This window comes from Rhea americana, unplaced genomic scaffold, assembly GCF_003343005.1.
Source record: "Rhea americana isolate MKP2758 unplaced genomic scaffold, rheAme1 scaffold_31, whole genome shotgun sequence".
Lineage (NCBI taxonomy): Eukaryota > Metazoa > Chordata > Aves > Rheiformes > Rheidae > Rhea > Rhea americana.
Window position 1 is genome coordinate 6,455,637 of NW_028186435.1, and position 25,272 is coordinate 6,480,908.

Below are 25,272 nucleotides of genomic sequence, written 5' to 3' on the forward strand. Positions count from 1 at the left end.
ATAGCTGATGATGTGATACAGGTGCTTTGGAGTGCTTTCTCGTATCTTCTGTCTCATCCGGTGCCTTTATCGAGTTGCTCCTCTTTCAGTTATCTTGTCATAACTTATATATGAGGGGAAATAAGTCCCACTCCTAGAATGAGACAGTGACAGTGCTGAGAACAGTACAGGCACTGCGAGAAATACAGCAGACTTGAGGGCTGTTCTCCAGTAGCTCTGCTAGGATGGCAGCACACTGGCAGTTTAAGCATATTTGCATTTCTGAAGTGATTACATGTGATTTTTGGAGCTGATACGTTAACTAAAAAGATGACAATTTTTAGGCAGACATGATAGGCCAAGTGAGTGCCTGATGTCTCTCTAGAGTCATTCATATAGTGAAGAGGGAGGTGAAATTGCCCCTGTTACTTTTCTCGTGCTAAACTATCTCTAAGACTCAAAGCTTACCTCAGGAATGAGTATTTCATAACTCAGTGAAAGAAGAGAGGAAACTCTGCCTTAGGTAAAGCACCATTTCTTTCCTCTGCTACATTGTACTGGAGTGAATAGTCTCCATTTTCATTCTCCTGACTCCATTGGCCTTGAGAAAGTGCAACAGTGAGTTAGAGAGAAGAGGCCATTTAGCAGGAGAGCTCTTTCAGAAACACCTTACTTGAGATAAAGTTTCTGTTTCTTGTAGGTCAGACAACTCCTCTCCTGTGTAGAGAGGCAGTCACGTATCCTAGTAAGCCAGCAATGTGGAGAATGGAAGGCAGTCTTGCACGTGTCCTCTCACATTTGGCCAACATCTGACAGAGATCCCTGTTTCCCCTTCACCCTGCCCAAGAGAGGGGCATTCTCTGTGAAGGATGACTAAGGGTTTCTTCACCCAGCTACTGCCATACCATCGCTGCCTTCACACAGCACACTTTCCACGTAGGAACTATGCCCAGTTTATGTGCTTCATAATAGAAGCACCATATGTATTATTTCTACTACTGTATTTGCCACATGCTTTATATAACTTCTGCATAACAAACAGCTATCTGCTGATTCTGTCAGAAAGCCTGGTTATACTGTTTATTAGAAAGGTTACTTGAAACTTACAAATTAGAATTTATAAAATTATTATAAATTGCGATTCAAACTAGTTTTTCATCCTGTATTGCTTTTCCTCAGGCTAAATTTTGCTATTGCAAAATGGTTCATCTGTTCTGAGAACAAGACTGGGGAAAATCACATTGTTTTACCCGTGTTAAAATAATACTGTTGCTTGGAAAGCTGTTTTCCTTTCTCCTTCCCCTAAGCACCTAGCTGTATGAGTTGTGTCCTCTGCAGACCTCATGGAAACACTTTCCAGGCAGGCTACTCCAGAAGAATCCCAGTTCTCTTGTGTTCACGGGGGATTTGTGCAGATAAAAGACCCAGTGGCTKAGAGGTAGAGCCTGAGCTTACAGCAAGCCCTACGGCTGTAGCCCCAGTGGTTCATTTCGAGTCCAGACTCAGGCCCCTGTTGGGAGCAGCTGGCCTGCAAGGGGAAGCTTCCCAAATTGAACGCAGAGGCAGAGTCTTATTTTCTGAATGGATTGCTTGATTTCTCGCATGTGATGAAGTGTTTTAATGCATATATGTCTATTATTTACCATCTTCCGCCATAATTTTTTATTATGTCCCCTTTTTGTTTCTGTAAAACGGTGTCATTAAATTTACCCACTTTAGCAAAGTAAGTGGAGATATCTACAAAAAGAGCACTGTGAATCATCATCGTTGGTTCCTTTTATCTTAAATGGTAACTCATGAGCTTTTGGAAGTCTCTTAATCTRTTCAGCATTTTGTAATTTGGTGACATTCTAAGTGATTTTTTTTTTTAAAGCCAATGACTAATGATTGCACAGTAAGGCCTGGATCCTCATAATACTTCTGGAGGTATAAAGCCTCCATCACCCCTACTACTGGGATAATTATAAAAGTCAGATACTGAGCCACCCGATGAGAATAGACTATAATCCATCTACCAGAGAGCATCCATTGCTAGAGTGTCCTCAGCCAGGCTGTAAGATTTGGGCAAACTCCTGACACAATGGTTTGAAGATTATTAGACCCCTTTCTCTAACTCTGCTTTTCCTCCTCCCAGCACATGTACACACACTTGCACCCTCCTCCGGGCTCTGACAAGCTTGTCAGAGGGAGAGAATTGCACAAGCAGAGCCCTTGACTGGTGAGAGAGATTCAGCTGTCAGCCCTGCATTCCTTTCTGGAACTGACAGCAAGAATGTCTAGCTCAACAAAAGGCATAATGTGCTCAAGGTTATCAGCAAATGGAATAAAAGCCTTTAAATGTCTACCAGATGTAGTTTCCAGTGGATAGCCTTTGAATAGCCACTCATTTTTGGATCCATCTGCTCAGGTTGTTTCCGAGTCCTTTGTGTGCACAGTGAGGTTCTCACACGCAGCCCTGCTGCCAACTACCTGACCAAGTCTGTTCTAAAATGGATGATAGTGGTGGGGGTCTAGCTGTGCTCAGCCACTGGTCATGTGCAGGTACACATTTCTGCCCACAGAGAGGTGAAACGAAATGAAGTAACCAGTCTGGGGAGCAGCTTCAAAAGCAGGAAACCTACTAGCACTCTGCTAAGGACCCTGCTCCTCAAAGGAGCGGGGAGCTCTCATGACAGTGACCATGYAGGAAAGTGGTCAGTATCTTTTATCTGATGCTTAGACCTTTACAAGACCTGAAGAACCATAAGCACTCTGAAACATGTCTTTCCTTTTTCACAGCCCTGTCGCATCTATGTAGCTTCTCTTCTGCCCAGCCAGCAACCCCTCACCCACCTCTGCTTTGCTCTGCACCAAAACTGGAACACACAGGTCTAAAATGCTAAAGAACTGAAGTGATGTTTCTCTTCCAAACCCATAGAAAACAGTGAGGAGTAGAAGAGATTCATTTTCACTTACCGAAGATTAGATTAATCAACTCACTTAAAGATTATCAGATGAAAATCCAACATATCTCATGGCATATTTCCCCATCCGTCCCACTGTGTCCTTTTTATGTATTATTGTAAACTGTTGAGAAAGTTACTTTAAATGTCTTTGGTGGTTTATGGTAGGGGTTTATTGTACCTCTGCATCACATAGCCCTTCATTAAAATGTCAGGAAATGACTCAGATTATCAGAGGAGATTTTGCTTTCCAGTTTCTGAGATTTAGGGAGTTGCATTGCTGATGTTACCTGGGGTATTATCAATGGACTATATGGTAGAGTAAATAAACCTTATTAAGAAAAGCATTGGAAAAATATTATGGGTTTTCCTAAAAACTCTGCCAAGATGCTAAATACTAACCATCGCAGTCAGCTCGTGCTGTGCTGTTCTTGAGGAGGGGCCATTCTGCTGCAGGTTGCAAGTGCTCACTGGCTGAGACTGCTGTCAACTGTCTTCTCTTCTCTTTATGCAGGATGGAGGATGCAGCTGCCCAGGAGATGTCGCCAAAGCATTTGGTAAGGACAAAGGGCTACGGTTATTCCCAATGTAAGTCCAGCGCAGTCAGCAGTGATGCAGGAGTCAATCTGACCCTGAATGTGTAATCAGCAATAGGTTACATTTGTCCCTGTGGTTGACTCCACTGAAATTAATACACCAAATATAAATTTGCTCTTTGTCTGATTTACACAGTCCAAATTCTACAGAGCAAGATCATACCCTGGTCGAAGTCCTATTTAGAAACTATCTGCCAGGTGTGCATGAGGCAGGCTTTCTGATATAACCACTGGGACAGTGGTACAAAGAAAACTGATAAGGATTTCTTCTGAGTAGGGTTCAAGGATGACTACAGCATTGCTAGATCTGGCTGACCTGGGCCTTGAATGGACAAAGAGATGGTGTAATATGTGTTGGACACAGTAACAAAGCAAAAAGGCAAGACAGATCCCAAGGAATGTTCTTGGGATCAGCTATCCACTTGAAGAGCTACCATTTTGTTTATGCTGTATCCCCTAGAACTGAGCAGATGTCTAAAACATCCAAGTTAATAATTAACAGATTTGTTCTCATGCCAATAGCTTTAGTAACTTGCACTAGCTTTTACTGATAGAGCAGAGCAGTTAATCTGTGAGTATTTTCTGCTGGGCAGAGTATTTTCTGCTGGGCATGAAAGTTACATCAGTTGGGGAGGAGGGAGGTTAGGGTTGTCACTTAGCCATAACCCTGTTCCTCCTCTGTATGTCAATCAATGACTGAATGCACTCAGCACTGGGCTGGCAGGATATTTAAAGACATTCCCCTTTCCCCCAAAACACCAGTCCATTTGGAGATGTCTCAGTGTGGAGGTGCTTGGAATACAGTAAGACAGCACAGCCTGACATTGGTATTTCAGGGTGATACGATAGAAGAGATGTTGCATTATGATAAAGCACATTTGCTTGGCAGGAAGCTTTGCAAGGCTGGAAAGCAGGGACAGGCCCAAACTAAGATGATGGCTGTGCCAACAAAAACTTTCCTCCTGGAAAGGTTGAAACCAAAATCTATCTTCTGAGTTTGCAGACAGCTCCTGTTTTCAGATGGGTCAGATGACAAAAAAGAATGAGAGAATTTTAAGCACAGCTCTGGGATGATTGCTACCAGCAAGAAATCTACTCTCTCCTCAGGTTTCACAGGACCCGCAGGTTACTCAGTGGGTGAGGTGAAGTAGAGAGACATACTTTCAGATGGGTGATTCTTACATAGCTGACACGAGCACCCGCCCTTTCCAACAACAAGATTATATTAAAAAAAAAAACATCCAACCTCTCCTCACCCCATCCCACCCTGACATCATGCTGCTTGTGCTGAGGCCTTTGATCTGCCTGGCTTTCTCTGGCTCACTGGCTTCTCCCAGTTGTTGCGAGAGTCATCATTGGACTGTTGCAGCTGGGATTATGGCCTTGCTGCATTCCAGGCTGCTGCGGCAGAAACCTGGCCAGTGGAAAAGGTCTTATTTCAACAAGAGCATTTCCAGAATTTAAAATAACAGTAAACAACTTCAAAGTCTTTAAATTGTTTTTCTTTGCAATGTTTATAGGAAGTCTGATGGGTCGGTTTAATCTTTTGGGGCTACACTGAGGACCTGTGGAAGGGCAGATTCAGGCCCTCATCTCCCTAGCATAGGAGTGTGGGGAAAAAGCTAAGATTTATATAGGCAGCAGTCCTACACTGACAGTAGATCAGAGAGTATAGTCTAAGCTGTGTGTCACAGGTATGGGGTTGGAACTCAAAGAGATTACCTTGAGGCAATAGACTTACCATGTGTGGTTATGTGTATTGAGATAGCCAGTCTTTGGAAACCTGACTGGATAGAGCAAGGTATGCCATCCCAGATGGATGGCAGAATAAACCTCCAGATAACATTATTATTATCAGTGTTTATTGAATGCTGTTGAGGTGATTGGCTGTGTGAGCTATGCAAAAGATAGCCTTCATGCCATCATTTACAAGCCAAAGCCCTGATCCTAGCACTGAATCATGCTGAGAGCTTCTTGGGGGAGAGGAGTTGCATAAATATATTGGATATCAGGGACTGAAGGCTAAAGGACATAGACACACCATTTTACCTGGAGATGGAGACCTGGGCAAGGCATGGCGAAGACCTGAAGAAGATTTTCGGTTTACATGTGATTATACCATCTCTTTTTGGTTGACCATTGTTAAAAGTCTGCATGAAAGGCATGTTAAGGGGTTCACTACAAAGCAGTGATAAGGTAGTCATTTGGATCGTGACTACCTTAAAAAAATAGGAGGTTCCAGATGTGAAAGCTGGCAGTGAAAAAGATGTGACAGGAGGAGAAAAGTTAGCATCAGGAGGGGTTGCAGGGTAGAATAGATTGAGTGCAACTGAAGAGCTATGAAGAACCTTGAAGAAGGTGCTGAGAAGCGTTACATGTGAAAGATGAGGCTCAGCTATTGACTGGTGTCAACAATCAGAGGTAGACTGGGCATGCTCACAGAGGGGAAACAAGGCAGAAGACTAGCAGAGAAAAGCAGACATCATAATAGAGAAACACTAAAATTGAGGGGCAAAATCCTATGAGTTACAGATATTTTGGAAGAGACTGTTGGAATGGGAACATCTGGATTTGGGAAACTGAAGATGACATTGCCATTGGGCATTGGAGATGATAATGGAAAAACTATACATCGATCAGGAAGGAAAGAGGTATTCTGATACAGGAGTGAAAGAGAGCACATGAAGAACTTTATGTGGGCCTCCTAGATGGTTCACATAACTTCACCCTTGAAAAGGCTGATAACATGAATACACTTCTCAGAGTGCCCCAGAGAGGACTACTGTCTACATTTTTAAAGATGACAAGTCAGAGCACATAGAGACAGTTGCCTGAGGTCACATATATTTGTGTGACACAGCCGGGAACAGAATGTGCCTTTGAATCCTGCGCCAGCATCTTAAACACATTACTGCTGTTCATTATAGCAGTGGTGAGAACAGATACAAGAGCAGGGAAGGAAAAGGAAGGAAAAGACAGATAGAAAAGTCATCTGGGATCATACACAGGTTCCAAAACATACCTGACAGATCATAGTGGCTTCGTGCCTTTTTTCATAGCTGTGTGTGTACACCTACTGATGCAAAGGTTCATCGGCTTGGGCAGAGCACAGGTGAATGTTGCTTCTAGAGCTTGTTGGAGTCCAGGCAYAATTACACTGCATCTGCCTGGAGGGGTGCCAAAGCTAACTCCAGCCAGCTGTGTGTGGAGCCAGTCTGGTTATCTGCATCTTGTATTATCAGGCACACAAAAGACACCTAAGGGATTCCAAGCAGAGCCAGTGAACATGTATGAGTGCTGCAAGACTGGGCTGGCTTCAGCACACATGTTCTGCAAAGACTTGAAAGAAGTGAGATGTCAATGGGCAAAACTAGGACAGGTCCAGTGCAGGGCTGTATTGGGGCATGCTTCCCAGCATCAGAGCATGGGAAGCACAGTGTAGCAATGTGTTTAGGCTTTTTGTTGAAATAGGCCGAGTCTAGTGGACTCCAGGTAAGCTACTGAGACACCTGTATGCAGTATACTCCAACACATCCCGTTACCTGATGAGGGTTGTTACCAGGTGTTCTCTACTACCTTAAATGATGGCATGCTACCTGTACCTGAAAATGAAAAGTACAGCTAGGTGTTGCAAGTGTCACCAGTGCTTCTGGTCAGTATAGAAAAGTATACATAAGAAGGAAAGAACAGGTTAAAAACTGCTGCCTCCTCACTGAAGATTAACAGGTACAAAAGCAGTGGAACAGATTCGAAACTTTCAGACATCATTGCAATACTGAAGCAGGGTGGAAAGTTCTGAAGAGCACTGGAAAAAATATATTTTATATGGGTTTGTCATTCCTGAGCTGCAGGGCAGTAAGTGTGTCATTCCAATGTTTAGAAGTTCTGCCTAGTGTGAAGCACAGCTCTGGGCTATATTTGTTGAAACCTGGCTCCTCTCTCCTGAAAAAAATTAAATTACGTTGCAGTTTGAAAATGTTGCTCAAGTTGGAAGAGTTTCAATCCTGTAATTCAAACGTACTTGCTTTCCTCCCAAAATACACAATCAAAAGAAAAATAATAGATACCTAAGTGTGCATGAATCAGAATTCTGTGATTCCGAAGTGTAAATTTTGTTTGCATCTAAGAAGAGATTGTGATAGTTCGGCACTAATTATTTGGAGGCTGGGGAACCTACCACCAGGAACAGACTTAGGACTGAGGAGCATGGGGATGGTTTTGGCAAGGCATTGAGTCCAGAGTGTCCTTTGGTAGGCCTTTAACTTGTTTCAGGACCCACTTTGAAACATGGACTCCCAGACCTCTCCCACCTTCCCCATGTTGTTTTCATCCACTTATGAGGCAGCCATCAACTAGATTTCCCAGGTTAGTTACTTTCTGTGAAACTGGAGCAAGATCATGCTAGGCAGGAACAGGAGTGCCCCCACCAGTAACTGGGAGTATCYTAAAGGATGAGCATTCACTTCATTTTTGTATGTTAGTATAGTATCAGATGTGATTCAAATTGAGGCTTTAAGTCTCCTGGACATGTGGAGTGAGAACTCTTGAAATATCTTCAGGTAGCTGGCAGGATAGGACAACTGAATGGGTGCCTGCCTGTAATACTGCATGTGATTTGCTCAGCAGTTTAGCAGAAATGTTGGTTTTAATATCCCTTTTTTGTGGACATACTGTTTCTTTCAAACACCAAATAGGCAAAAGGAGGTGAGGACAGAGAAGAGCCGCTGGGTTCTCTGTTCCCAGGCATTGCTGCTGTGTCTGCCCTTAGGGGAAGGGCAGGACGAGGGAGCTGGCTTTTAGAAGTCAGCGCACACTCTGCAGTTGACATGAGATCAAAAATATTCTGAGATCAAAATACTACCAAATTCAGGTTTTTCTTCAGAGCTTTTAAACAAATAGCAGAAACTGTGCAGAGTTGGTAGTGATTTCACTTACCGTTCAGATCTCAGGGTCCAGTGCTTTTGTTTGGTTAGTGACAGAGATGAGTGAGTCCTAAATGTCAGACTTGCCTAGACTGAGATCTCCCCAGAGTTTAAATGGGGTTTGAACATGTTTAGAACAGGTTAGTTCAGGCTCATCTGCTTTCTATGAAGTGAGATTTATAGCCCTGTTCTTTTGCCAGTTCTGGGAAGAAGTTGAGCAGAAGGGCCTGTTCTGACACATACACATAGAAGAAGCTATCAATTTGGACACGAAAATACTTTGTTTCAGGGGTGAAACTGCAAGCTCAGAGAAGAGTCAAAGTCAAATCTGTTTTCACATATATATGTATATGTACATATATGTGTGTATGTGTGTATGTTTTCGTATTTCCTAAGACCTCTGCACTTAATTTTTCCAAGAAAGGCTGGATATGCTGAGATGTCACAGTAAGAGCAGCTGGCTGCAAAATTCCAGCCCAGCTGGAAATACTGGAAATAACAGTAGAAACGAAGAGCGTTTCCCAAAACGTTCTCCCTGATCTTATTCTCAGTGGGATTGAGCTCATGAGTTGCAAACCCAGGGGAGATGGTCAGACTGGACAGGCATCCAGCATATTTGAGTGTTCAATATTGTTATTTAGTACCTAGATCACTGTAGTATTTAGGAGCTGTAGCGATCAGTCAGGCCACTCCTCTGATGCATGCTCTGTACCACATCTCCRTCCAGAGCATTTGTGAGGGATTATCCTGTGCTATACTGAACGCCTGTGTGCTTGGCAGGATTGAAAAATCCATCATGTAATTTAAAAATATGCTTGGTTTTTTGTCAGTATTGGAGTACATTCAGGGGTACACTTCCTTTCAGGGTACATTTCTACATACATTTTGTAGCCTGGAAACTTTTGAAGGAGAAGTTGTCCTCTTGTTTGTACAGCATCAAGCCTAACAGGTCTTACCCCTGTGATCAGGACTTCTAAGTACTGCTGTCACTGTTGGAGTTAATAAAGGTATTTCTGTGAATTAAAGGGTTGAAACTGAACTTGAAACTTTTACAGAGTGTAAAGTAGAGTAGAATAATGAACTACATCTTCAATATAACAACAGGAAAGAATTCTTCCCATTTGAAATATCAGGGGAATATAATTTGGCATGTCTCAGTTCTTCAGTAAAGCATTTCTTCCAAGTTTATTGCATCCACTGCAGGAGAGGACTTGTATACTGAAGTATTTAGGACTGGCTGTTGTTTTTGGAGGCCATTGTGTTCTTGCTTTGTCTTACACCCTCTTCTCCTCTCCTTATCTGTCACTCTGTAATGATCACAGGAGCTGGTGCTGACTTTGTCATGCTTGGAGGAATGTTTGCAGGCCATGACCAGTGCGCTGGAGAGATTATGGAAAAAAATGGCAAGAAGGTGAAGCTCTTCTACGGGATGAGCTCCGATACAGCCATGAAGAAGTATGCAGGAGGGGTTGCTGAATACAGGTATGAATCCATACAGGAGCAATTGCAGCAAGCCATTCAGTAACTTACGGAGCCRAATTTTGCAAATAGCATCTATTGCAAACAGTCTCATGCCTGTATTCTCATCTAAGAAGTATTAACAAGCAGTTATGGCAGTAAATCTGAAGGAAGGATGCCATCAAAGGGGAGGCTGGCAAAAGGAGCTGAGTTGGATAGCCAGGAGCAGACATGTTTACTCGCTTGCAGCCAGCCCAGAATGCTGTCCTTGCAACATTTGCCACAGGATGTGGGAAACAGTCACTGTTCTGACTTCTAGGTCTCTCAGGCTGTGTATGGAACAAGGCACACCTAGCTGCAGTTCCTGGCCTTCCCCAGATTAAGTATCCTGTTGGTGGATGGGCTACCATTTGGCCCACATACTCCCTTCTGTTTGCAAAGAGTGGGTGCTTGGTGAATCAGGAAAGCGCAGCTGGGGTTTGCCCCAGTATGGAGTTTAGTTACTGTTGTAACACTAGTGAGGGCGTAGGACCTCAAAAGCACTCTCAGTCCCAGGCAATACCTCTGGGACCCAGGCTTGGATTTACTGGGCAGTCTTTTGGGGCAGCAGAAGCCTACTATACAGATCTCCCACCTCTTTCTAGCTAACAGAGCAGCAGAGTAACTATTACCCCTTCTCTGCAAATCATGCAGCATGTGGGAACTTGGGTTTTCAGCTAAATCCTCAGAGACAACCTTCAGGAAGGCAAAGAAGATGATCTTAGCAAAGGCATCTCTTGTCCATTGCTATTTTACTCCTGAAAGCATCGGAGAATTTCAGATTTTTGAAAAAGCAGCCAACTGTGGAAAAGTTCCCTGAGTTTCTTCTCTCTTTACAAGTGGCTGATAGGATCACTGCTGTTAAACTATGTGGGTGTTCCATACTTTGGCAGAAGATGTTTTCCATCTCCCATTATGCGCTGGCTTAGTGAGGTATCCTTTTGATTCTGCTGTTCCTCTGGGCCAGATTCAGGCTCTGGTCCTATCTGATAAACTACTGTCTGTGAGGATCTTGGAGCAAGTGGTACTACCTGTTGTTCCAGATATTCAGGACATTCATTTTTTTTTCCAAGACGTCCAGCTGCTACAAGGGGCAAGAGTTGCAGCACCCCTGAAGGTGAAAGTGGAGACTATAATGCAGGTCCCTTGAAACAAAATGGGATTTACAAAACAAAATAGAGTTCACATTTTGACACAGCGATATGCTGATAGAACCATGGCCAAGAAGCAGACTCTTCCTGACTTTGTGCTAGGTAGAAAGCATCTTGCATGCTGCCTCCTTCCCCACCTAACCTGACACTGACTGCTCTGAGGACTTTTGTCTGATAGTTCTGAAGCATTACAATGTACCCTAAAAATGTACCTCATATTCACAAAATGGTAAGATACGACCTGTTGGCCTAAATTGGCCAAGCTAGTTGTTATGCACTATGAAATTTCAATAATAATGGAGACTAAGGAATGTTAGTGGTAGGCATTATACAGGAGAGACACAGAAGTCATTAGCATTCCTTGTGTGACAGAAAACCCAGTCTCATTAAAAGAGAAGTCCGTATGAAGATTGGAGAACAGAGAGCTTATGAACTCCGCACTTTTCTGATAGTCTGTCCCTACTATACGGAGTCTGGTTCAGTACAACTTTGTGAGGAAGACTGAGGCAGAGGAAGATAACAGTAGGCCATAGAGATGAGGGATGATAGTAAAGTGTTTTGCAAGGCAAAAATGCATGTGTTGAGTTTTGGCATTTGCTTTTGCAAAATATATATATATATATATATATATTTCTTAACAAGTAAAAAAATAATACAGTAAATACTGTAGCTTGAGGAGAACATGTGTATCCTGGCAGATTCTCAAGCCAAGATTTTTCTGCCTCTAATAGGATGAGAAGGGAAAAGGGATACCTTTACATTCTGCATGGGGTGGACTTAGATGTCTTTCCAGAGTGCAGCATACCCTTTCTATTTGACCTGAGCCCACACATCTCTTTCATGGGCCCTGATCAGAAGCTAATGAGCAGCGAGCAAGGGAGTTTTTTAATCTCATGTTAGCTGTGTTTTTATCATGTTAAAAGCACTCCTATCTGCAGGATATCTAGCTACACTGAGGCCAGTCAGTGGATCGCTTAGGGGACCAGCTCCTGTGGCTGGGTCTCCACCTGGTTGTCCTGCAAGGCGGTTTTGGCACAGCAGGAACTCAGTGGCACTGAGGCTCAGTGTCCTTTCTCTTCCAAGCACAACCGTTCCTTTACAGAAGAAAGGGCTGCAGAAAAGCCTGTCTGTGTCTGGGACAAGATGAAATGATGCACCAGAAAGGCTTCCTGCATGCCTCTGAGCTTTGTTCACTCTGGGTTCATCTGCCAGTCCCCAGAAACAGTCGACTTTTTTTTTGGTTCCTCCTCTCTCCCCCAGCACATCTGGTTGGCATCAAAGCCTCTGAACAATTGGTCTGAGTGGATGGCATGAGTAATTATATTACAGTTTAAAAGTGGCAACCGCCAGTTACACGAAGGTGCTGGTAGCCTTTTATCTGAGCTAGGATAACTCGCTCTCCTTTGCTACCCTGTGTTTGTATCAGCAACTGGAGTGTGGGAAAGGCCTGATGCTGTTAGGGTGTGTAGTTGATGGCTGTTCCTTTGGGAGAATGCAGTGCAGCCCAGACAAGCTGCRTGGATCTCAGGGCAACATAGTCACTTAGTGCCCAGCCACTACAGAGTAGGTGAAAGTTGCAGGAAAAGTTTGAGAAACCTTCCTGTAGCAGTGGGCCAAAGGACTGAGGCAGCTGTAAACTCTGCTCCACATAGTTAGGTGTGCCTGTAATCTGAAAGCAAGATTCTCCCTAACAGGAATTTTCCCTAACAGGACAATTTACTGGTTCCCCCATAAAAGTAAGACAAAGTGCAAGTACTGTCTATGTCTTGTAGGAGTAAAGGATGTACAGAAAAGTGCTGTATTTGGTTCAGTCTGGACACTTTAAATCCCTCATGGACGCTGCTACTTATATTCTGCTGTATTTTGTTTTGCATGCTGATTTAAAGGAGTCCTTTGGGGATAAAGGTCTTAAACCTACCCAGCAACAAGGGAGCAGCAGCACAATCTGAGATTTTAAGTCTCTTTCAAGATGTTACTTGTTTATTCCACTGACAGGTAATATAACAGGAGTTCCCCCAGTCTGCTGTTTGCTCCAACCATCTACTCTGTAAGACTTGGCTGTTAATTGTGAAGGGGCTGATGCTCAACTTGTGTTTGCTGTAGCCACTATTCAGGGTTTTCTAACCACACAAGCGTTGGTCTTGCTTGGTCTGCCTCAGCATGATGGATATGTAATTTAAAAATAGCAATTGTTGGGTTATCCAGCGCTGTAGGTATACTGGGCACTGAAGGAGCAGTTAGGAATAGGGCCAGGCTTTCCTTTTGATTACTGTGGTAGGAAAACTTAGAAGAAGTTTATTCACCTACTAGTTTAACTCACAATGAACTGGCTCCAAAAAGGTTTTAATGCAGCATTTTAAATGCTGGATGCTGCAAACTTGCAAGTCAGTGGGGCTTCTTTATGCACGTTATTTTACACTAAGAATGGTGTAGAGAGACCAGCTGTAAATGGGCTCTGATCCTAATAAGCTGTTTTATCTTTAGAAGAACCTGAGCACCCACAATGTTTTATTCCAGGTGTGTGGAGCTCATTGTGCTCAGCTCTCTGCAGAATCAGGCTATATGTCACTTACTTAACTTCATTTTCTTGAAATAAAACATTTTATCTGGAGGACCTGAGCCTCCAGCAAACAGTTAAATTAAAATTGACAAGCACTGAGAGACAGGTAAGGTGAGATGACTGTAGCAGGAAATTAAGTCATGAGAGTAATTGTTTTTGTAATGAATATGTCAAGTTGATGCCACTTAATTTTGTATGAAATTTCTGTACCCTGTTTCATTACTTCTGTGTCACTTACACATTTTTACTTTCTTCGATGAAGAACATGGGTCAGAGCTGAGAATTTCTGAACGGCAATTACTAAGATTCCTTTAGGAGAGAAAAAAAATCTGGCAAGCAGGAACAGAGACCACAGTATTATTATTCAGTTAAAAACCAATTTATTGGGCTTACTTTTTACCCTTGTGAGATTTCATAGGTTTTATGTGAACACTGCAGCCCCACTGTGGTCACTCATCAATTCACAGCTGCTACTAAGCTGAATTTTGCTATTTTACACTAACAGTGGGATGGGCCACAGAGACAAAACACCATCAGCAACTGGCTGCTACTCCCTGCCTTTTCTTGGTATCCTGAATGATAGCCTTAAAGACCTGCCTCCAATTCCTGCCACTTCCTAAGTGCTCCACTCATAACATTGCCTAATGCAGTGGCAGCCTGAGCCTCTCTATCTCAACTCAGTTTGCTGGGCCTGCTGGAACACTGTCACACATGCTTCATCCCATCTGCCCTGCCAGGATTCACACCCCCTATGCCTGTCCCGCTATGCCAGCAGCAGGCTTGAGCTGGTCATGAAGTATGGGATGCACTGCAGACTGCATCTGCTGGAAAATGGCTAAAGGAAATCTTTTTCTATTCACCTCTCAGTGGCTAGTGAGAGACCTTGAGTCTCTGCTGAGAGCATCTGAGCAAACCTTTCCCAGCTGCTGGGAGCCCTAAGTGCTCCTTCTCTACTTTTCTTTTCTGAGAAAGGGTTAGTGTTGGGCCATAACTCCAGGAGATATGTCAGTGCTGCAGATCCCTCGGCAGTTCCCGTTGACTGGATTACGCAGCTCTCTGTCAAGTGTGCCAGCTTTTGCGACACCCCTTGAAATCCATTCACAACCTGCATGCAGACATTTGTTGTAGGCAGAACGCTCTTGACCTGGCAAATTTTTACTTGGTTTGATTTATTGCCAGTTAACACGAACATCTAATCACTGATTCAGATTCTGAGAAAAAAGAAAACAAACAATTAAAAAAAAACACCTTCCTTTCTGAGTCTCAACTCCTCTTGCTTTCACGGCAGGTTACACTCAGTCTGTCCCACTCCTTCAGTGAGGCAATGGGCAGCACCAGAGCTTAGGGTCATGTGTATGATGGTTTCTGTCTGATGCTCCTCTGTCCTTTTTACCATGCCTGCTCCAGCATGGGTTGTCCATGGGCTGCAATCTCTGCCCCAGCATGGGCTGCCCGTAGGCTACAGTCCCTTCAGGGATGTCTGTGTTCTGATGTGGATCACCCATGGGCCTCTGTCCCCACTCCAGCTTGGAGTGCATCCTTTCGAAAGCATGATTCCAGCTTCATGTTTCCTCAAACATCTCCATGCATGTCTCCATATATGTCACTTTCTCTAGCAGTGCTGCTATTTCTCAAATATTTTTGAGTAGAGGTGCCAGGGACTCCTCCAACTGGCTGCAATTTTGGTGTGCAACGGGGTGCTCACGCTGGCTCCAGAGCAGGCTGCAACTGTCTGTGTCTGGCAAAAGGCAGGTTATGGTCTCCTCCCACACAGGCCACCCCTGCAGCCCCATGCTACCCAAAGCCTACCAGTTCTGCCCAAAACAGCACCTATATGTTTAATAATTGGGTGCTCATGTGTAAAATTAATTGGATTCTCATGCAAGCACTAACAGGACACTCATGTACATACTATTGTGCACTCAAGTATAAATTAATTGGGTTGTCATGCATAAAACAAATTGGGTGCTAATGCATGAACTAACTGGCACGCATCTGTGTACTAATTGGGTACTCGTGTGTAAATTAATTTGGTCTTATGCAGGAACAAGTTGGGTGCTGATGCGCGCACTAACTGGGCACTCATGCATATACAGATCAGACACATGGGCATAAATTATGTGGGCATGCATGCATGAACTAAGCATGTGCTCATGTAGATGTATTGGGCACTCATGCATAAATTAACTGGGTCTTCATGCATGAATTTCTTTGGCGCTCATGCATGAACTAATTGGGCATTCGTGTGAATGCAATAAGTCCTGCAGTTTATGGCCAATACATTCTGCTCCTCATTGCTGCAAAACATGTATTTGAGAACCATTTGAATGTTAGTCCAGTATAAACTCTACTACTTTGAACATCACCACAATCTTAATATACATCAGTTAGAAACTCCACTTTTCTGCTTTTGGACCAGATAGTAGGGATTAATATTGCAACAGTACACTCACTAAAATTTCATTCCTTGTTCTCGGGAATAACATTACAAAGCTTAACTGACATCACAGTTTGCTTACCTACCCATCACAAACTCCACCCCTGACTCTGTGGACCAGGCCATAGAAGTGAACGTGTACCTACTCTTACTACAGTTGCACTTTCCTCTCCCTTGGAAACCAGATGACAGGAGTTATCATCAGCTTAGTCTAAGCTGTTATCCATTACAAATTACACTCCTTGCCCCTGTGGACTAGATTATCAAAGTTAAAATTATCACAGTGTGAATGTATGCTCATCACCAACTCCACCCCTTATCCCTGCAGACAAGACTAAGACAACAATCCAAACACACATGTATTACAGATTTCACACCTTGTTCTTGCAAAACACAACCAGGAAAGTCACAACAGTTTGAATATATATCCATTACAAACTCAACACCTTGCCACTGCAGATTAGCTTATATCAGTGTTATCTTTGTATTCATCTGAATCTTACTACAGATTTCAGGTCTTGTCCCTGCAAAACACATAACCAAGAACATAAAAGGGGTTAAAGTTACTCACTTTAATTTTAGCATATAGACAAATGATTAAGATAGTACAAGCAAAGCTTAACAGCACTTGGTGGGGAGGGGGTGCCATAGGTTCATGAGTCCAATAGCTATAGGGCTTAATGCAGACAGTGTACCTTTCAGTCCCAGCATGTAGGGTGGAAGCACGGAGAATTTTTAGCCCTTCTTGACATTTTTGCCAAGGTCAGCCGTAAGCCTGGACTCTGACCGTTATCTCATACCTTAGCCCCTGCCTGTTGTGTTTGACACCCCCCCCCCATTACGATACGTACAAGTCACTCCTGGATCAACAGGCGGTCCCACTAGCTTACCACATGGCACCAGAGAGGCGTTAGTAGCTAACTTCTCAGCTGTCAGACCTTTTGGGCCATGGAATTAGTGAGCAGCACATTTTTTTTTGGGGGGGGGGGGGGGGGGGCGGGGAGATGGTCTGTTCAGCCAAAAGTTGTATTGCACAAGCTGCAGCTTCCCAGGACTGCTATAGCCAGTATTGGGGAAGAGGGGGTGTCTCCCACAGGTTGCAGCTCTAAGTGTCTACATTTCTGTAATTTTGCTCTGAGAGAAGGACCTTCGAGTGTTCACACTCTGGGGAGTGGTGCTACTGTCTCTGCAGATCTGTGTAAACACTGCAACTGGGGCTGCCTGGCAGTTTTTAATCAGCTCCCTGCTAAATCCTGCAATTTGTGGCCAGCATGACAATCACACATGAATTAATTTGAGTGTTCCTGCATGAACACATTAGGCATTCATGCATGAATGCAATAAAATCTTGCAATTTTTGCCCTATGCAGCATTGCCTTTGCCTTGAAGGGCTCTGCAGATTGGGAGATCTGGTTTAGTTTGGGGCTATAAATAAAACTTGTTCTCCCCAAATCCTAGATTTGCCATGTCTCTTACAGTCTCATGGAAGGCGCCTCAGAGGCTGAGCTGAACCTCCCAACTTTGACTAGAGGAGGTGGCAATGGCCAAAACCCAAGCCATTGTAAGATTTTAGCATGACTACCTTTGTGTCCTTTTGTGGGCAGGGTCTTCTCTTGCTGCACTGCTGCTAGCACTAGGGCTAAAAATAAAAGCCTGTGATCTCAGCAGCACAGGCCCTGCAAAACACCCCAGAGCACCAGTGCAGTCTGCTAGATACTAGTGGTACATACATTTTTCCATTGCCCCCCTCACTACAGTATTTGTGAGTTTCAAGAGAGTCAATTACTTACCAGATGTAGGCAGATTAATCATGTTGCCTCATTTAGATGGTATATTAACACTTCTCCTTTATTGTTTCCCTAGGGCTTTTGACCTCACAGTTAAACTAACAGAATTAAATACAGCTAGGCTCACACTGTAGTACCTCCACATAGCTGCTCTTGCTGTTGCTAATGATTTCTAGGTGGGGTCTGCAAACAGGCATGCTTTCACTCTTGCACGATCCCCTAGACAACTTGTTTGAGGGAGAAGTAAATAAAGCCACGTTTACAACAGCGGCAGACCCCAGCCATGATTCCTGACTCTGTTCAGGGCAGGGAGGAGTAATCACCTCTCCCTTTCCCATTTCAAGCTGTAACAGGTGCTGAAGAGTAATCTAAAAATTATTTAAAGCTGCAGCCCTTAGCAACAAATCAGCGTGTTGTGTGAAAGGCATGAACCCAAGCATTTTCTGAGACAGATTTTAGACAAAAATCAAGTTTTCCAACTGCTGTCATCTAGAACCCCCTTCCAAGGCCCACCTGCTCTCTTCCCCAACAGAGAAACCATGCCGTGGAGCACAAGCTTGCTCTGAAGATTGGTGGGTATTTGGAAGGAATGGTGGGAGGAATTCTTGAGTGTGAGACTGGAGAAAGATCTTCATCTTTCCATTTTAGAGAGGGAAATGGGGTGAAAGTTACTTTCCTGGATTATTTCCTCATATAACTCTTCAGACATCTGCTTTTGGGGACAGTGCTGGTGTGCACCTGTACTTGACAGGATTCACAGTACTGTTACTTTTTCTAGCTTTTTTTCCCCTTTGCTCTGAAATGTGCTAGCTCACCTTTTAGCTTCAGAGGACAGCCCATAATGGGTTTCCCACYTCATTTAGATGGCCTCTGGAGGAATGGGTAGTAGGAGATAGACAAAGCATGTCAGTCGGCATGTGGTAGGGATGTGGGACAGAGCCTAGGGGTTGTGAAGTCCCTATAGAGCTGTTCTGACTGGTGCTGCTTTACAAGTTTCCTGAGCATGTCCAGTCCTTAGGTCCTAAACCCTGGACTTGTCAAGGTCAGATTTGCCTTTCCTTGAACGTAGAAGTTTTGCTTGTATATAGGCAGACAGTGGAGGGAAGGAGGAAGGGAAGGAAGGGGCAGAGCTATAAATACACTAGGGTAGGATACAATAGGGCATCTGCAAGATGCATGCATCTCTGGTTCACAGCACTAGCAGTGACTGGAGCTGAGGCGTTTCGGTTCTTGAAAGCACCAAGTAGCAACAGACAAACAAGCAGTATAGCTTCTGAACTGCAGCAAGAGGAGCGTATTGCACCCTGTAAGCATGCTATTGTACTGTATTTTGCATCTACACATACAGTAACCAGTCTTTTCTCTAGGGCTTCGGAGGGCAGGACTGTGGAGGTACCGTACAGAGGGGACGTGGAACTTACCATCCTTGACATCCTCGGGGGGCTGCGCTCCACCTGCACCTATGTGGGAGCTGCCAAACTCAAGGAACTGAGCAGGAGAACGACGTTTATCCGAGTCACTCAGCAGCACAGCCAGGTCTTCTTTTAGTCCAGGACTAAGAGGGTAGGCGGGGAAAAGGAGCAGGAGGGAGCTGCTGTTTTGTTCTGCTTTCTCCTCTGCGTTGTGTTAGTAGCAAGCCTCCCCCCTCTCTCCCACCAGAACATGGCAGCTTTGTAGCCATGATGGCTGGGATTTCGCAGGGAAAGGTAATGCTATTAACACAGTGCCATTGGTCTAAAACACAATAGCCTCATCTTTTATTGTTGTGCCTATTTTATTTTTTAATCAACATTTCTTCACTTGTTTTTTTACCATCCAATGAGTAGCTGCTGAAGCCTCAATAAGAAATTGGCTTGTACAGACTGTACATGGCTGCTTGCACCTACACATATGCAGAATTTGACCCTTCAGTTACCACTGCTCCCAGTAGTGTGCCCTCCAAAAATGGCAGGCTGGGAGAGAAAAAGATACCAAGAATTGAGTGGAGGAATCAAAAAAACCAAAGTCACTTTCTTTCACCTTTGCTCTGGCAAAAGGATGGATGTTTTTGGCAGGACTGCTTGCCTGCAGCATGTCAGAGAGGTTGGAGGCTGGGTGAGGCTACTGGGAACTTTTCACTGTGATGATAAAAATGCCTGATCCCTGTCATTCTCAGTTCATAGGCTTTTGTAAAGCCATTTTTACTTAAATCTCCATATTTAATAGACTTGCTTCTTCAGAGGCGTTGGCAGTGCAATCTAGCAAACTCTTGCTGCCCATACCCCCATCTGAGGAGCTCATTCAGGAGAGACTGTTTCAGAGCCTGYCTGCTTTATGGTGCATGCAGTTATTGAATTATCTGGGTTCCTGCTTTTATGTGCTTTGTGTAAACAGGTTTTTAAGACATAAAAATTCTGCCACAGCAAACCCACCAAAGGGAGGCTTCTCTGCAGCCCTCCCTTGCAAGTTCCCTCACAAGTTGTCTGTTTGTTCGTACCCCTTTAGCAAAGATATAAAAATGCTATGCTATGCTTTGTGTGTGGCCAGGTGAATGAGGCCAAAGGGATCAAATCCACTTCTTAGTTACTTGGTACTACTCTTTTGCAGTCATTGACATCATGAAGAACAAAAGAGACCTTTCAGCRGAATAGCTAGAGGCCTGATTGCAAGACACTGGTAGGCTGAGACTGAGTTAAAACATTTGCTCCAAAGGCAGTAATGAATGTTTAAGACTCTGGGTAACACTTTAATAAAGTGTAATGGCCCACTAATTAATTGATAAATCACAAAGAAATTTCTTTGGAAATACACATTGCATCCACATGAATACCACCGTAGCTCATTATGATAAATGATGTAGTGAACACCAACAAATTAATAATGCTTGGCTACTTACTTTGAAGTGCTACTGAGATCACAATACAGCTGCTGTTACTTCCGTAACTTYGGAGTCTTACTTTCCCCTCCTGTAGGTATCTGTGCAAAGATGTAGGCTGCCTTTGAGCAAGCAAAGCAGTGATCTGCAGGAAGAGCAATGACACCAAAAACCACTAGAATTAAGCTTGTACACTGAACTGCTCAATCAGACGCGCACGAAGATTGGTACAATTGACCGTGCTGAGGAAGAAATCTAGGCCACACATTGATCCCTGCTGATTTTTAAACATGCTGTGCACATTAGAAAAAGCACAGATCTAAATGCCCCACTGGTTTAGATGTCTTCCATTAAACATTTAAGACATAAATCTCTACTGGAGTCGACCTTTGCCTCTACTTTGGAGGTGAATAAGGGCCTTCAAGGCAATAAAGGTTATGCTTGTGTTGACAGTGCGGTCCATTTGCCCTGCCCAAATATCATAAGGATATTGAATGTAGAACAGAAGCAGACCCTGTGAATAAAGGATCTGATCTCTATCCCTGCCAGCCTGAAAGCGTAATATTAAAAAAGATGCCTAGCTTCTTTATTACAAACTATGGACAAAATTTTGCTCTTTTCTGCACAAAACCCAGCATACAGTCATTGTTACAACTGTGCATCAGTATGGCTATAGGAGGAGATCATAGTTCCTTTATTTATGGAACGTGAAGGATAGGAGTATAAGGGAAAATGAACACCTTTGTGAGGAGCAGAGTTAGACCGTCATGTTGTAGGCCTGATCAGAGGTGTGCCTCCACACTCGTGCCTTCATACGTGAGAAGTGCAGCTGTTGCTGATCTCACAACTACTGTCACTATTGCTTTTCTACTTTTTTTAGCAACATTTCTAAATGAAATTTTAAAAATACTATACATATATATATATATAGATATATACATTTGTAAACCTTTTTTTTTAAGAGCATATGTGCATATTGAACAGAGCAGCTCCATGACATCTCTGTGGAACAGTTTCTTTTCCAAAGGGCAGATGCTATGGATGAGCCTGCCTCCCCACAGCTGTGACAAGCGAGGAGTCTCCTCCTCAGGCAGGTGCACACACACTTCAGTTAGCCTGGCCTGAGGCCATTCCTACACCCGTGTTCCCCTCAGTTTTGCACATGCTTATGCCTGAACTGGAGCCCATCAGTGACTAACAGGAARAGACGGGGACAGGCTAATCTTAAGAAGTCTCCTGGGTTTTCCAGCCTGCAAATTACATTGACACTAAGACTAGTTATTGATAAAGCTGTGGCTTAGGGTGTTTACTTTATAAATAGCAGCTCTTTTAACATCATTTTGGTAAATAGCAGGTTTTTTTCGTATTTTCTTGCCTCCCTGTCCCTCCAAAGTGAGCAGGAGGGAGAAATCAGCTGCAGAGATGCTGAACTGATGGCATGATTGTATTATTTCACCCAAAGTTATATGTGGCCTTGTGCGAGGGCGGGGGGATGCTTGACCAAGTCAGCACTCACTATTTGCACTCTACATGTCCTGCTCTCAGACAGGCTGGAAAGTTAAAATATGATTAGCCTGAGCCCTTACTTAACAGCCAGTCCTGTACCATAGCAGGTACCTCATCTTGTAGCCCCAGATCCTGTGCCCTCAAGTCAGCTGTGATTGCTCAAGGAACTGGGGCAGAAAGGCAGCTGAGGGCATGCTATGACGCTAGGCCTGGCAGGATGGTCCAAGCAGTGACCAGACCCACTGACCAATTCCACATGCCATTTGTGGATCTACCTCACCTGTACATTTTTAGCGGGTTCTCCGTTACCTAGTGTCCTTCCGCAGGAAGCAGCATTTGTAAGCATTTAATGTTGGGTGAATCTGTATAACCTGGTCTTACACCTCCAACACCATCCCCATCCTGGCTCCCCTCTATGAGGAGTGCTGTGAGTGAGATAAGCAGTGCTGTAAGCTGAGTTCATGGCCACTTTCCCCAGCCAGGCAGTTAAGTTCAGCGCCTGTCATGTTGGAATTTGGCCCGCTGGCTCCACAGAGATTTAATTTAATGTATCAAAAACCTACAAAAAGGGATGCCAAGTAGGCAATATACCATCATTAAACCAATCCCTACCGAGCACATCCATCTTCTTGAAATATAAGAACACCTAAAAAAAAAAAAAAAAAAAAAAAAAANAAAAAAAAAAACACTGTCCCCCTCCAGGCACGGTTGGGCGTCACTTTGCTGCAACACTTCTTTGTGGAGTGAGCCACCTCAGTTACTTACCCACAAAGCCTGGGTCACCTGAGCTGCCCTAGGGGAGGAAGGTCTTGGCACAGCTGCAGCCTGAGCAATGGCATGGCCAGTTGTGGGGCACACACGGGTAGGACCCCCCCCCTACCCCCCGCAGGCATGAGGCCAGCCCGTGCGGCAGGGGTGTTGAGCCAGCATCCTGCCAGATGTAAGTCTCCTCTTTCTGAAAGAGAAAGTGCCTGCAGTCAGCGGGCGCATGCCTTTCCCTCCTGCCCCCCCTCCCCGGGCACAGGCTGCTCACTGCCGTCCGCCATGGGGAGGTTTGGCTGTGCTCTTCTGTGCATCAGTCTTACGGCACTAGGATGTGGGCTACCCTGTAAATACAAAGAGTTRTAAGGGCTAGTGCAACTTTTGGAGAAGCTTTTACTGTACGAAGTGTGCCTGTGCCTTCCTTTCAGCCAGTCAAGGTTGGGGAAAGGAGGAGCTGAGGGTGAGCAAGAAACACAGCAGCAATTAGCCAAGCCCCTCCACAGAGGGATGGGGCTAATGCTTCTCAGCCATGGACACTTGGAGAGTTTGAAGCTTTCTCTAAATCCAGCACTCCCTGGTTTATATGGCTGGCTTTATAGTAAATAGAGTCGCTGCTACAGCCTTTTGCCAGTGTAAATACAGTGTAGGTATGTCCACCGTCATGCCTACCCTCCTTCCCTACTGCCATCCTGGGAATGTTGCTTTATAGTTGCTACTCTTGGTCTTATACCAGAAGTAAAAGTCCTTCATTGGAGACAAGGAATTTTGCCACTAGCTCCAGAAAAAGCAAGCCAGGTTTGGCCTTGCTTGAGTGCAAGAGAGAAAAAAAAAAAAAAGCCAATGGGCCAAGAATAGCAGCTTGTGTTGTGCACCCCTTGACGAGCCTGCGTGCGGGAGAGGCCAGTGGCCTTCCCCACAGGTTAGGAGCTCTCTGGGGGCAGATGGGCTGAGTGGGTTCAGGATGAGAAGCTTAGCACAGCTCTGCTCTCCGAAACACAGCGCTGCTCCCCTCCCTCCAGCCTTCGCTTCGCTTGYGGGCATTCAGATGCTCAGGTGAGCCCTCCCCAGCATTTACCTGACATGTGGTTTACTGGATGGAGTTTCCATGCATAAATAAATAACTCAGAGTCCAAAACGCCTTGATGTTGCCTGTGATAATTCTGAAGCGCTTCTGTGAAATCAGCCAAAAAGAGTTAATGAACATTAGATGTTTTCCTACCCCTCTGTACACTGCTGAGATGGTGATTATGAATATTGGCTTCCCTCATCTGTAGCAAGCCTGTGTACGCAATGCCTGCAGCACAAATGGCACAGTCATTTAAACTGTTCAAAGTTGTAATGGGAAAGTTTTATTACGCAATAAATTGCTTCACTCTGACGGTCTGAGAAGAGCTTCATGCCACGTGTGGGTAYGTGCACGTTTCTGCATTTCTGCATAGTTGTGAATGAAAGCAAACGCTATAAAATGTGTTGCTGGGGGGGGGTGGATTAAATTGGACAAATTACATGTCATTTAGTGTTAATGCATAAAGACAAAGTACACATTTGCAATTGGCACTGTTATTTTATTAGTACGAGTATACTGAAACAATAAACTTGTACTGGTATACAGACAATTTCTTTAAAACAATTTTGTTCAAATTTTGAATCAAACATTGTTTTATTATAATAATGAAATAATTTCTACCTAGAAAACCTGCAAGCACCATCAAAGAAAGGGACCATAAAATTCAATAAACAGACGCGAGTGTATCCTACAAATAGACACACCACCATTAGAAAATAGAATATGAATTCTTCCATTTTTTTTAATATTTGTTTTAAAAAAGCTAGTGCAAGTACAATATTTTACACTGGAATTACAGAGAGTATGCACGCATATGGAAAAAAGTTCTCCTGTCACAATAAAAGCTCTTAACTATGTCTGTATGCACTTAAAATTTTCTCCTCTTTTCAATAAGGTGCAAAACGTTATTCCCTCCCTATTTCTCCTTTGTACTGGCCATGTCAGCTCAATTTCTCCCCAGCGCAAAGCTGCAATATCCCTTTTACTGGGCCTACACTAGGAACTACACTGGAAGTGTGATTTGCAACAACCCTCGTTAGTAATACCGAACAATAAAAAAAGACCTTAGAAAGTACTGATGTAGAATGACTAAACCGACCTCGCCAAGGCCTTTCTTCAAGTGCCTTTACGAGAAAGCCAGTCCAAGCCTGCTGGCTGTCAGGAATGGTGACATAGCTAGTACAAAATGATTTTCAGTAGCTCACCCGAACTG

At 44.0% G+C, this 25,272-nt stretch overlaps 1 protein-coding gene across 2 annotated transcripts in view; it reads left to right on the forward strand.

Moving 5' to 3' along the window:
• Nucleotides 1-24,609, forward strand: part of GMPR (guanosine monophosphate reductase) — a 44,142-nt gene extending 19,533 nt beyond the window's left edge. The window contains exons 7-9 of one of the 2 annotated variants that reach the window (XM_085310060.1): nt 3,436-3,478; nt 9,762-9,921; nt 19,239-24,609. In XM_085310060.1, coding sequence (XP_085166186.1) covers nt 3,436-3,478; nt 9,762-9,921; nt 19,239-19,419 — 384 coding nt within the window. In that variant the 3' untranslated portion in view covers nt 19,420-24,609. Of the gene's footprint in view, nt 1-3,435; nt 3,479-4,624; nt 4,725-9,761; nt 9,922-19,238 lie in introns of those variants that run through there. The other variant, XM_085310061.1, reaches the window with a different exon arrangement.
• Nucleotides 24,610-25,272: the final 663 nt, after the last annotated feature.